At 37.1% G+C, this 13,966-nt stretch overlaps 1 protein-coding gene across 1 annotated transcript; it reads right to left on the bottom strand.

The window, feature by feature from the left end:
* Window positions 1-13,099: 13,099 nt before the first annotated feature.
* On the bottom strand, window positions 13,100-13,552 carry LOC123591867 (60S ribosomal protein L32-like). The gene has a single exon (XM_045466500.1). The coding sequence runs from the start codon at window positions 13,550-13,552 to the stop codon at window positions 13,100-13,102; it is 453 nt and encodes a 150-aa protein (XP_045322456.1).
* Window positions 13,553-13,966: the final 414 nt, after the last annotated feature.

Raw genomic sequence — 13,966 nt, 5'->3', positions numbered from 1 at the left:
CCCAAGTATGTTAAAATGCTTGATATTGCCATTTAGATCATTGAAGCTTTTTAATTTTTTTCAGTCTTTTTCCTCTCTGATTTATTTTGGATAGTTTCTATTGCTGTATCTTCAAGTTCACGGGTCTGCTTCTTCTGCAGTATCTATCTCTTGTGCTAGTAATACCTTGCAGTGAAATGCTTTCAGACATGAAATTTCTCCTCTTGGGATGTTTCCTTTAGGTGAATTTTTAATTTTTTTAAATTTCTCTTTTCATTGGGTCCCTACTTTTCCTCGCATAACTCCACATGTTTATAATAGCTGTTTTAAAGTCTCTGTCTGGACAGCGGCAAAATGGCAGGGTAGGTATTTCTGCCACACGTGTCAGCCCCCTTCCCTAACTGTAGGCTCAGAAAATGCCTTCGCAAGAGCCCAGGACTCTGGGTGAGGGATTACAGAAACCGAGCGACCCACAGTAATAAGAAAGGGTTGAGGAGGGTAGCAAAGATGGATTCACACCACTACCCGCAGCAGAGAGACACCTTCCCCCCAGCCCCCGCCCCCTCGAACGACAGTAACGTGGACCCCAGACCCCAAGGCCCCCAGAGGGGACGCCCCGCACCATCCTGACTCCCACAGAGTCCTAGAGGGCTGCCAGAGGGCTCCCAAGAACGCAGCCCCCACCACCCCCTCAGGCGCCTAAGGCTCCAGCGCAGTTTCCACCGCAGGGGCTCCTGAAGAGCCCAGCCCGGGGCCCTCTCTGGCACCTATTGGCTCCAAGGAACCCCGAAGAGGCTCCCATGACACTAGGCCCCGCGGTTCTCACGAAACAAACGGCGAGCTCACCTGGCATCCTCCGCTCCGGGCTCCCCCACCGCACCCCACCTCCACCCCTACTCCTCCCCGCATACCTGTCCACTCCAGCAGCCCCGGTGGTGACCTCCGCCGAAGGCTCCCGGCAGGCCCCAGCGAATCTGGCTCCGGAAACCTTAGGTAACCCCACGGCACAATCCCGGTGGGCTCCTGCCGACTGCCAGCTCGCCCCGAAGGGCTACAGCGGCCCTGCACTCCCCCCCCCCCCCCCCCCAGGCGTCTTCCCCGACACCACACCGGTGGGCAGGCTTTCGGGCACCAGAAGCCCTTCTTATCTCGGCACCTGAAGGCTCTGACTGCCCCAAGCAGCTTCAGCTGCCCCAGGCCTTGCCGCCCACCTGCGCTAATGCTGCCTAGCATCAGCCTCCACGTGCAGAAAATATAAAAGATCTAAGAACAGAACCCTTCTGCTAAGTTACCGTTTTTCTCTCTCTCTTTACCCCAAAGGTTGGATTTCTTTAAAACAATAATTAAAATAAGGATGACTCCTTTGTATTCTTAATTCAGAATTTGTGTTTACTAAACATTGTTTTTCTCTTTATTTTTAGATTTTTTTTGTCGTTTATTTTCATAATAATTAAGACTCGTTAGTTTTGTTTTAATATGCCTTATGTCAGAGTATTTCAAAATTGAGTTTTTAGTTAAAATTCAATTACACAATACCGTGAATCTACTACAAGATAAGCTAATGCTGTATTAAGCAATAAACAAAATAGGACGTTCTTTTAATGTGGGCTAATTGAAATAAATGCCACTCAAAGGATTTTTTGCAGGAGGCACCTATGTAAACTGGACTAGCAATAACTCAGTGGATCTACACTGAGGGATCCCCTTCACAGTGGGACTACAATGTATTTATGGATGCCTACCAGATTCAAAAGGGCATTTGCACGGTGCTTTCTTAGTTATTTGTTTCTAAAGTATATTTACATACATTCCCCATTTGTGAACTGTTACTGGGATGTGTAACAATAAATGATTGTAAGGATGTTTTTATTCATGATGAATATAAATCTAAGTCTCATTGGAGTATGTAGGAAAATGCAAATAATACTATTTTCTGGTTATGTTAAATTTACCATAAAGAATTTTATAACATAAATATAGAACAGCACTATTTCTTCTCTTGAACTCTTTATGCTGCAATGAATGCATTCATAAAATGCAATCTTTTCCAAAGTTGAGAGCACTCTTGACTTCCATACTTTGCCATTAAGGGGAAGGATGGGTGTAACAGCAGTGCCATTTGGTCAAGGAATAGCTAACTGTTCCTCACCTAGAACAGCATAAAGTCAACCCAGAAAAGCACAACATCACCATATAGATTAGAGTCAAAGAGAAGGCATAATCATACAAACCCATTGGTATTGCACAGAAATAGTCTGAAAATTCTTGGAGGTTAGGGGCATGGCTACCCTCTGCTTGACATAAGATCTCATGGATGTGATGAAATACTGTCTCGGGTGCCAAAGGTGATAATAGAACGAATAGGATAAGGGATACCTGCTTCCATCTCACTACCCTCAGGTGCTGAAGATCAGAGGTAGTGGCGCAAGGTTGGAAGAGCTGATCAACTAGCCTACACAAGCTTCTCCAGTCCAAGGGTTAGTGGTATTTTGCCATATTAGAGACTATTGAGTTCATCTGTGTCCAACATGAGTAAGCATCAAAACAAATCAACATATATGCACCATTTTGGTGACCCAGTCTCACACAATCTTGTCAGAGAAACACTACGTGAGTCATCAGAAGCTATAAGCATGCCAGGGCTCCTTTGTAGAATCACGCAACCTTTAGACAATCCCATACACATGAGTTCTGGAACGCCTTGTGGCATTTAATAGATACTGGTTTTGAGGCCCTGAAAAGCAAGAAGGGGATTGGGGCCAACACGAATTCTGGTCAGAGCTCAAGGGAACCCCACTCATATGTCACTATTAGCTTCAACTGTCCCAGGCAATGAAGGGGACATTTTTTTTTTGAAAAAAAAATAAAGCGAGGGGGACCCCCTGAATCATGGGACCAGGAGAAGAGCCCTGCCTGTAACTACAGACAACTTCTTTTACTCTAGTACAGAGTTTTTAACTTCAGAACTATTTACTTTTCTAACTGGATAAGATTTTGCTGTGGGTGGCTATCCCAGGCACGGTAGGATGTTTATCAGCATCCTTGACCTCTACTCAGTAGATGACAGTAGTACCTCTCCCTCCCTAACTGTGACAACCAAACGTGTTTCCAGATATTACGAAAAGTCTTTGAAGAAGTTAAATCATCCCTGATTGAGAACCACCATTTTAGGGTTTGTTTAGTTCTACCCATAAAGTATAACCTTTCTAGTATTTCTACTGAATCTTCTGGGTATTGAAATAACTCTCTCCTTTTTATTGGCCAGGACTGTACTGTCTTCCAACACTGTATTTTTCTGGAAACTGCTTTTCTTAAAATTCCCTGGAATTTTTGTTTGTTTTGTTTTGTTTTTTTGCAGCAAACCTCATGGAGTTTCCCCATATGCATTTGTGATTTAATATCAGAAGCAGATTGAAGGAAGGCCCTGTGTAGATTTCTTGAGCTCTTTCCTTGTGTAGTTTCCTTCTCTCTATTAATTTACCCTGCACATTTCATCCCTATCCCTTGCTGAATGCTTATCTCTATTCCATCCTGAATTCGGATTCCATGAATATTTCAAGATATCCCCTCTTGACAAGGAATCTCTAGGCATAAAAGCTGGACAAACATAGGAGACACCTCATTCTCTCCTGTGTCACAACACTGCCTTACCAGCTGACCAATATCTGAAAATAGTCATTCTACTTGCTGGGCCTGGTATTCTAGTTGTTTATATTAGGAGGGTAAATTCAGTCCCAGTTACTTCATAATAGCTGGGGAGAAGAATCTCTCCCTCAACCTTCTTCTAAAGATAAACTTCTCAGCCAGGTTTTTAATGTTTTCATTGTTTATTTCATCACTTCTCACTCTCACCTCAACCTACGCTAATCCGTTTTCCACTTTCATCACTCTGCTGACTGGTTTTGTCTAAGAATATTCCATGGCCTCTACATTCCCAAGCCACCTGGCATTTTTTTCACTTTTCAATTTATCTGACCTCTCAGCAGGGTAAGGCATTTTTGATTACCATCTCTCTCCTTGGGAAAAAAATTAAATTAAATTAAACAAAAGCAAACCTTCCTTCTTTTTGTTTTCAGAGACTGGACCTCCAGCCACTTTGCTGACCACAGTTTTTGCATTCTATTCTTTCCCACCCACCTATTAGAAACCTCACAGCTTCAACCTAGACCCCCCCACTAAGCTCTAGACCAATATATACATTTGATAACTTGGCACTGCCCCCAAGAAATCTCAAAGGAATTCCAAAGGTGATATCTCAAATACAAAGCATTTCAGTTCACTTGCTCCAAAACATGATGTTCCTCCTGAGTTCCCTATGTCAATAAATGATACCATCATTCATCCAGCTATGACAAAAAGGATAACCTTGACAACTGCCTCACTTTCGCTCCATGTCATCCATCACCAAGTCCTGTCAGTCAACTGAACCTCCTAAATATTCTATAAACTCATCAACTTCTCTCCCTTCCAACCTTTGATCAAATCAGCTTTATATCTTCTAGTCTATTGCAATACTTTACTAAGTGATCTTTCTTTATTTGCATTGGCTTCTATACAACGTCTTTTCCACACCACAGCCAGAATGATCTCAAAATGGAAGTTACTTTTGACAACAACCACTTCAGTGGGTTGCTTGGTATCCGATTGCCTGGTGTCCAATCTGCCTTTGTTCCTGTGACTCTATAGTCACCTAGCATCACCCTTCATTCTTCTCCACAAGATTTTATTCTTCTTTCCACTCCCTAGGAATATCTTCTCTGTTCTCTGCTACGGACAACCAGTAAGTCCTGTTGATTTGATTTCCATGATGGTGTTTACATATGCCTCGTACATGCTCATGCACATTGGTTAGACTCACATTATCTCCCGTGTAGACTCATATTTGTATATAAATAACTTTGTAATTGATTCTCTTATTTTCACTATTTACTTACTTTAACTCAACCTAGATTACAAATCAAATAAATCTGAACTGTAGCTTCAATATGCCATTTCCATTGTTCAAAAAGAAAAAAATATATTAACAATTTCCCCTTGTCACTGAAGAAAATACAGACTCTTTATCCTGGTGTTTAAGTTTGAAGCAAATGCTCCTTCCTTAGTTACCCTCATCTCATTATACATGTCCTTTGCCTCCAATTACACCTCTCCCAGGTCTGTGGACACACTCAGCCTCCTATGCCATCCTTACCAATCTCGGACTTTAAAGTCCACCCAAAGAAGTGTCAGTAAATCCATTTTATTACAAAACTACAAAACCTACACGGCAAAGTCCCCCTTTACCATTCTAGGCCCTTTCTTTGTGGCAGTTCTTGTAACACTGTATTGAGTTATTATATAATTAATGACCTTCCTAACTAAACTGTAAAGTTTTGAAGGCTAAAACTAATATTTACTCACCTTTGCATTTCAATGCAGCTAAATAACTGCCACAAAGAATGCATTTAATAAATATTTGAAGAATGAGTTCAGTTAGTTAAAGCCATTAGGTGTATATTATTTTAGCTTACTTCTACTCTCTCTCATCCTTATAATTGGATAGTTAAGAATTAGAACTGACACCTTTTGCTGGTATATACCTATGAAGATATGATAAAATATTTGATGAGGATTCCACCTCAATTCCATGAGGATTCCATGAAATTCTTTTCAAAAGGATAATTATTACAGTATGGTTTTAAAAGCCCTCATTATTTTTAGTGTTTTAAATATATTCACTCATTTAATCTTAACAATAACCTGATGAAAGAAGCATTATTATCTCTATTATAAATGAGAAAACAGAGATACAGAGACATTAAAGAATTTATACATGGCTACAGAATTAATAAGTAATGAATCCAGGATTTGAACCCATTTTAATATTAATGCATTTACTTTAAACCTATATGACTTCTCTCTGTATTAACTTACTTAGAATGAGTAACATTAACTTACTGAGAATGAATAACACTTGTAAAAAAAATCCACTCACAGAACTATTTTCTTACCATTGAAATGTTCTCATTTGTATCCTTGTTTGCTTAATTAAATTATAAAGTTGAAGCTACATGAATTAACACATAGTTTAAGACCACCAATTATATAACAAACACATGTATGCTCTTATATTTTGATGATCTGATCCTGGTCATTCCATGTATATACTATTATGTGCACTTTTCCTATTAATATTTATATTATTCATACAAAGATTAGTTTACAAACTCATTTTGTTTGCTTTAAATACCATTGCATATTTGTATTGAGCACACACTAAGTTATCATATATTCTGTTGTTGATAACCAACTTTCCGTTAGGTTCATAATTTTTCCTGTGATAATTTGCAAAATAATGAGAAATAAAATAAGTATTGATTTAAAACCAGTAATGACAGAAATTTCACTTCAACAATATATTTAATCATAAAAGGAGAAATGGGCAATCTACAAACCATATGAATTCAACCCTTTAAAGATATATATATATATCCACAATAATGTTATATTGCATATTTCAGATCTTATGTGACTTCATTAAGATGGATCAATGCAAGGACATGGTTCCTACACATGTGAGCTTAGTGGGCTGAAAGGTGGCCCTTCAAAAAGTATGCTCATGTCCTAATCCCTGGAACTCGTCGTTGTTTACCTTATTTGGAAAAACAGACTTTGCCATTATAAATGAAAGATCTAGAGATGAGGAGATCATCCTAGATTATCCAAGTAGGCCCTAAATCCAATAACAAATATCTTTATAAAATAAAGCAATAAGTAAATTTGAGACAGGTAGAATAGGAGACAGAAAGAAGTTGAGGGGGACAAGGTTATCAGGGAGGCAAGGGTTGGTGCCCATAAGTCAAGGAATGCCAACAGCCACCAGAAGCTATATGAAAGCAAAGAATAGATTCTCCCCTAGAGCCAGAGGGAGTGAGGCCCTGCTGACAGCTTGATTTTGAACTTTTGGCCTCCAGAACTATAAGAAAATAAGTTTCTACTAATTAAGCCACCAAGTTCATAGTCATTCTTTTTATTTTTATTTTATTTGTTTATTTATTTTAGAGAAAGAGAGCATGAGCAGGGGAGAGGGACAGAAGGAGAGGGAGAGACAGACAGACAGAGAGAGACAGAGAATCCTAAGAAGCCTCCATGCTCAGCACAGAGCCCAAAGTACAGCTCAATCCCATGAACCTGGGATCATAACCTGAGCTGAATTCAAGAGTCAGACACTCAACCAGCTGAGCCACCCAGGCACTCCTGTAGTCATTCTTTATGGCAGACACAGGAAACTAATCAAAGACTGTCATTTACAAAGTGCTATGCAAAATTAAAGAATGCCTGTATTTGCTATTATGTAATTTTGTCTTTTAGTCTCTTATTCTAGACCTCTACATCATGCTCATATACTCTTTCATATAATATTGGATACAAGTCTAAATCACTTCAGTCTTTGTGAATGAAGTTTCATCATTCACTAAATGGGTATTTTGGTATTGGTAAGATTCTTTAAAATTTATTTTGAGGCAAACATTTTACATTTTGCTTGCTTGTTGTTTATTTAGAGAGGAGACAGAAGTGGTCACAACATCTAAACACTAAGTCATCCCTCACTGCCAGCATATTGCCTCTAGGCTAAATGCTCCCAATTACTCTGAGCCTTTCTAATTGGCAATATTTTCCAAATATTTACTCATTATTCTGCTCTTCTTTTACCAATTGATTGGTTCTTTTGAGAGAGCACACTCCAATCCATATTCATAGGCAGACAAGCATTTCAGAACCCATTCTAATTGCTATCTTTGATATGCCCTAAGTTAGACTTAGTTTTTGTATACTATGTAAAATATGTTGTTTGCTGGTTATGTGGATTGACCATGTTTCTTAGTTTTCCCAGGGCTCACTTAAACATAACTATGGAAAAGAGGAAAATCCGCAAAGATAAAAATGGGAGAGAGATCAGTAGATAAGAAACTTTATAAACTTTTGTACAATTAAATGCAGCCAGAGAGAGGAGGAAGGTTTAGAATGGAATGTTCTAACACTGAAGCACATGAGAGGAAAGTTTATTAGACTCACTGAATTACAGAGATGTTCTCACGTCAGTGATGCTGCTTAAAACAGAGGGCAGGGAAAGTTAAATGACAACATGAAGATGGAAGATTAGTTGGAAGTCAATATTTGGGAGAATTAATGTATTCTCTTCCTTCACCTTACTCCCCAAGTGGTAAGACCCAAACGCCTAGAAGCCCCGATCATAAAAATAAAGGAGGCTCTTGACTCAGAGATGCCAAGTAGAGACTTAAGGCAGAATCGGACATATAACATTGAAAATAGAGAATAAAGTAAAACTCTTGATGCTAAATGGTTGACTTCTAAGATCCACATCCTCAATCCTCAAAAGACCAGCATTCTGATATCTATGCTTTCCAGAGTTTCTGGGAGGGAAAATGGCATTTTAAAAGTTCCCCAGGGAAAAAGCAAACTCTTTTCCCAAACACACTTGATATAGACATTTCTTCCTCTCCCAGAACTTCTAGTTGTTATTGTGTTTACAGTCTTATTATTAAACAAAATGGATGAGTCAATGATTATCAAAAATTTAAGTCAATGATGCGATGGTGATAAAATAAGCAAACAGAAAAATGCGAACTTGGAAGAAACATTATTTGACAGCACAAAAGAAAACTTCTGTTTTCTCTATCCCACAAAAATTGAAGAAAACCCAATTCTCATCTACCTCAGAGGTACAAGAAATACTTGCACACACAGAAGATAATACAGTTCTACTTTAATAAATATTTTAATAAATATTAATTTAATAAATAAAAATTTTTATTAATAATAATTAATTATTAATAATTATTATAATTAATATATAATATAATATAATATAATATAAATAATATAAATAAATATAATATAAATTATTAATAATTATAATATTAATTAATAAATAATTTAATAAATATTAATAAAAATAATAAGAACTACCTCTTGGAAGTTTAAACTATAATGGCTAAAATGAAAAAAAAATAAATTTAAACAGAAATATTAGATGAAAAATCAAAAAGTTTCTTAGAAAATAGAATGGAAATATAGCAATTATGAGAGAGAAAAAAAAAGATGAGACTCTATGAGATTCAGTATCAGAGGACAGAACAGAGAAAATGGAACAAAGGTAATTAGCAAATATGGTGGCAAATTTCCCAGAACTGAAAGATGTCAGTCATCTGAATGAACGGACTGATTGAAAGCTCAGCAAAATGAATGAAATACACTCACTATTGAGCACATCAGGGCAGATGAAAATTCTAGGAAGAAAAGCCACATAAAAAAGGGAAAACAAACATCATTATTGTGTTCCTGATAGTTCAAAGGCTGATTGATAATTTTAGCAAAATGAATGATATGACAATATTAAAAGGATAGGGAGAGCTATGGAGTTTAAAGTGAGCCAGATCATCACCTATAATAATAGGATAGCAGTAAATAATGTCTAGACTTAATAAAGCAAGAAATATTACAAGTGTATTTGTAGAAATATGGAGGAAAGCACCAGGAAAACAAGCAAAACAGAGTAGAAAGGGACTTCCCCTGAGTACCTGGTCAGAGAACTGCTAATGTCTTTGTATTGTAAGTATTTCTGCGCTATTTGATTTGCTATTTAATATGCATATTATTTTATTTTAAAATTTAACTTAAAAATCAGAGGAGGGAAGAATAAGTAACAATAGGAAGATAATGGATTATATGAATAAAATATAAGCATTCAAGATCAGAACTACTTTCTGAGTGATCACAGATTTTTAGATTTCTTATTCCAATATTGCTTCCTCCAATTTCTCATTTGCTCATCAGGAACAAAACTTGGATGATGAGTCAGATGGTAAGGAATTCAGCAGCAAACACCAGAAAACCAGTCAAGTGTCTTAAATGAAATAGTGACTTTTTTTTCATATGACAGAAAAATCTAATGTTTAAAGGCATTATACAATTTTTGTAAGGGCATTATACTATTGAGGTCACCCAACTGTTATGATGGCTTCCCACTGGAACTTGAAGACAGACCTGTTGAAGAAAGAGAAAGAAGATGTACACTAAGGTTTATGTAAGTAGCCTACCAGACACTCTGGTAACAATTTACATATATTACCTCATTTAGTCTTTACATGAATGTGTAAAATACTATTTCTTTATTTTATAAATGAAAAACTGAGAGCCAAATATATTAGGTAACATATCTAAAGTTATACAGTTAGTAAATGATACAGTCAGTGAAGGAACACCAGACTCTCTTCCCCTAATATCTGACCTTTTACAATTATAATAGCAAGTAGCTCAGATTCTAAGAAGTATAGGGAGGATGCTCCTTCATGGATGCATAAACTTCCATTGTTTTTCCTTCTAAAAAGCAAATATGTAGTGCTTGCTGATTCAGCAGTGAGGAGTGTAGTATAATAGCATATTCAGAATTGTCTGTTCTTCCAGGAGGTCATAACCGAAGAGTAGTGGTAAGTGTCACAGAGAACATCAAAACCACCAACTCCTAAACATTCTGCTGACACATGATGGGTGAATACTGATAAACAATGAAAGTGTGGATATTTTAAGTAAATTTGAAAGTCTGAGTGTAAACTGAGTATAAACTGAGGAATCTGAAGTTCAGGGTAATGCTTTCATCTTTTCCCAGCTGAAGTTCATAATTTTCAGTAGAGGATGGTTTACAAGACAAAACACTGGTTACAAACATATAAATAATGAAAAGACTTAATGTTTAGTGCACATTTGCTTTTATTCTTCTCAACTAAACTCTTTTGTGGTAATACTGTTATCTTCATTTTATATGACAAACTGCAAGTTCTTATAGGATAAAATGGTAAAATTTGACCTTAGGTCTCTAATGTCAAAGCCAATGCCTTTAAGATGTTATTTTTAAGTAATCTCTACACCCAACATGGGGCTTGAACTTACAGCCTCAAGATCAAGAGTCACATGCTCTTCCAATTGAACCAGCCAGGCACCCCCAAAAGCCAGTGCCTTTAACCACTTTGCTATTTTATGTTAAAAACTTTCACTTTACTAGACCACAGTGGAAGCTAAGTTTGGTAATATGCTGCCAGGATATGAAGGAATGTCTAATAATAATATGGTTGAGAATAAGAACAGAGAGCAAAAATAGTAGCCTCTGTATGATTTTTTCTTTGAACTTACGCAGTTTCTTGTGATCTTAGAAGAACACAGTCTAAAACCCCTAGAAAACTGGTCCATTAAAGGTAAGCATCTCTGTCCCATTTATGGGACTGAAACACAGTATGATAAATAGGGCTAAAGCCAAGGAATACTCCTCTGGCTGATGGCACACGGTCAGTAGGAATGCCCATATAGAGTCAGGGAGCAGAGTAAGTCTCATGGATAGAAAGCAAGGGCTGGATTGAGGTTTCATTGTTTGTGAAAGATGATTTAAAAAAAATACTTGCAACTCTCACTGGGCTACAGCTTACTTAAATCTCCATCTTGGGGGATGGGAGGAAGCAGAAACAGCCCTATAGCCAGAATCTGGACCAAGCTTCTATGACTGGAGGATTGAGGTAGAGAAATTTTCAAAATTATTAGACCACAAAGGATGAACACTGGAGAGAAAAACAAACCAATAAACACCCTATCAAATCATCCTACAAAGTCATTATTTTGATATCTATGACAAAAATCAACACTAGAACAATAATTACCAACATCGAAAGTCGGGAGAAAGATTTAACCACATAAGAAAAAAAAAAAAAACAGAGCAATCTGAAAGGGACTTAAAAATAAATCTTCCAGGGGTGGTTCAATAGAAAATATCATTAGGTGAAACAAAAAAATTGTCAGAAATAGAATAAGAAAAGAATATGAAGAAGAATCAATTACAATTACTAGAAATGAAATAAAAGTGCTGTAAATGAACAGACAAAATTTGAGCACAAAGAAGATGTAATTTAACTCTGTCATCACTCTACTGAATGAAAGAAAATACAAAATGCCTCCATTTTTGTGTTTTGGTTTTTTAGCGCTATAAGTAGCACAGGGAAAGGCATTTTGTTAATAAACCGAAATAAGCAGGAACATCAAGGCCTTGTCATGCAGAATAAAGATGACCAAAAGTTGAGCCCCCAAACTTCTGCCTCTTTTCAATTCCTTATTAAATGAGAGGATGAATAACATAAACTAGTGGTACCTGTAACTTTCTATGATTGACTGACAGAGCTAGGATTTCCCTGTAAATCTTTTCTCCATATATTTGAAAACACTACTTTTTATGAGATATTATAAAGACCAAAAATGTTTTACTGAATTAAGGGAAATAAGCTATCCCCCAGGCCTGGGTGTTCTTTGTCCTCTTTATTCCAAAATATTTGCTTGCTTTTATGAAGATAGGATCTTCATCATTACAACAGTGGTAATGGAAGAGAGAGAAGTCTTTGGATAATAATTAGATTGCAGTTTTTTTCCACTTTTTTTCCTTGCTTTTTGAGTGCCTAAAGAGTAAACCCTAGTGAATGTATCAATGTTTTTCTTGCCACATTTGAAATTATTGTTATTATCTATCCCTGAATTAAATATTTTTTGTTTGCAATATAAAAATTTTTAATTACAATACAAATTATATGGTTTAGCCAAGTAGCAGTAAACGAAGAACTAATTTGTCTTCTTTCTGTACTTATCATTTGTTGACTAATTAGTTTCTCTACAAGACACCAAGTGACTGTTATAAATACAAACCTCCTGAGGATATAAAGGTTAATTTTGAAGTGATTACAAATGTTCCAGTAACATTATAATTAATAGTTACATTTCCAATGCAGGAATCTTCTAAAGGACCAATTGGTAACCTCTGTAAATTAGTACAGATTGTTGGCATCATTTAGGATGGCTTTGCACCATTCCTTTCAGTCAATTGAGCTTCAATGTGAGGCAGGATCAAATATTAAAACCATCATTATTCTAAAACCATGACCCTATGAGTGTGCATCTGTGTGTGTGTGTGTGTGTATGTGTGTGTGCATTTACAAGAGAGACACACACATACTGTGTCTGTGCATACTATTTATTCATTCTCTCAGTCTGAGCCTGAGCTATGATTGGACATATTTTTTTGAAAGTTTTATGGTTTTATTAGTACAAACACAATGTGAAAACAAGTGTCTGTCTGTTCATTATCTTCACTGTGGAGCCTGGCATTGGGATTGGTGACTCTGATAGCCAGCTGGGCTTCTCTTTCCACAATGGCCTTGTGGTTCTTGGAGGAGACATTATGAGCAATCCCTGGACAGTAACATTTGTTGCACAACAGGAGGACTTCAAGTTCCTTGACTTTGTGGACTTGGAACTTCCAGAAGCCACTGGGCAGCAGTGGCTTTGTTTTCCTGATGCTCTTGTAACCAGTGTTGGGCATCAAGATCTGGCCCTTGTATCTTCTGTGCACCCTATTGTCAATGCCTCTGTGTTTCCACCAATTACGTTTAATTTTGACATATAGGTCTGACTGGTGCCAGATGAACTTTCTAGTCCTCTTTTTAATTATCTTGGGCTTTGTGAGGGGTCTGAGGGTGGCCATGATGCTGAGGAGGAGATGGCTGCCACCTCCCCAGTCAGTGCTAAGGAAGAGGGCTGGACATCTTTTAAAATGATGTACTAAGTCATGGGGAAGAAGTGCATGTATTTAATGAACATGTATGGCTCTTGGGAGAGAATTTAAACTGTGGAATGAGAGGGTCACACAGCTTCTTTCACAAAACATTAATAGAAGAATGATTTTGAGAATAAATATGTATCTACTATACAGCTAGGATTCTGACCCCGGCTTCCATGCATTTACAAACAGGTCTGAGGAAGTAAAGGGTGTAAGATATTAAAACTAAGTGTTCTTTTTTCCACTAAAATTTCTGAAAGTCTTTGTAATTCTAAAATATCACTGATTGGATTTCACTTTATCTTTTCAGTTCTTAACTTGTGGCTATTGTTAAAAGTG

Source organism: Leopardus geoffroyi, chromosome B4, assembly GCF_018350155.1.
Source record: "Leopardus geoffroyi isolate Oge1 chromosome B4, O.geoffroyi_Oge1_pat1.0, whole genome shotgun sequence".
Classification (NCBI taxonomy): domain Eukaryota; kingdom Metazoa; phylum Chordata; class Mammalia; order Carnivora; family Felidae; genus Leopardus; species Leopardus geoffroyi.
Note: the sequence above shows the minus strand (reverse complement) of the source record. Positions and strands in the feature narration are given on the sequence as shown.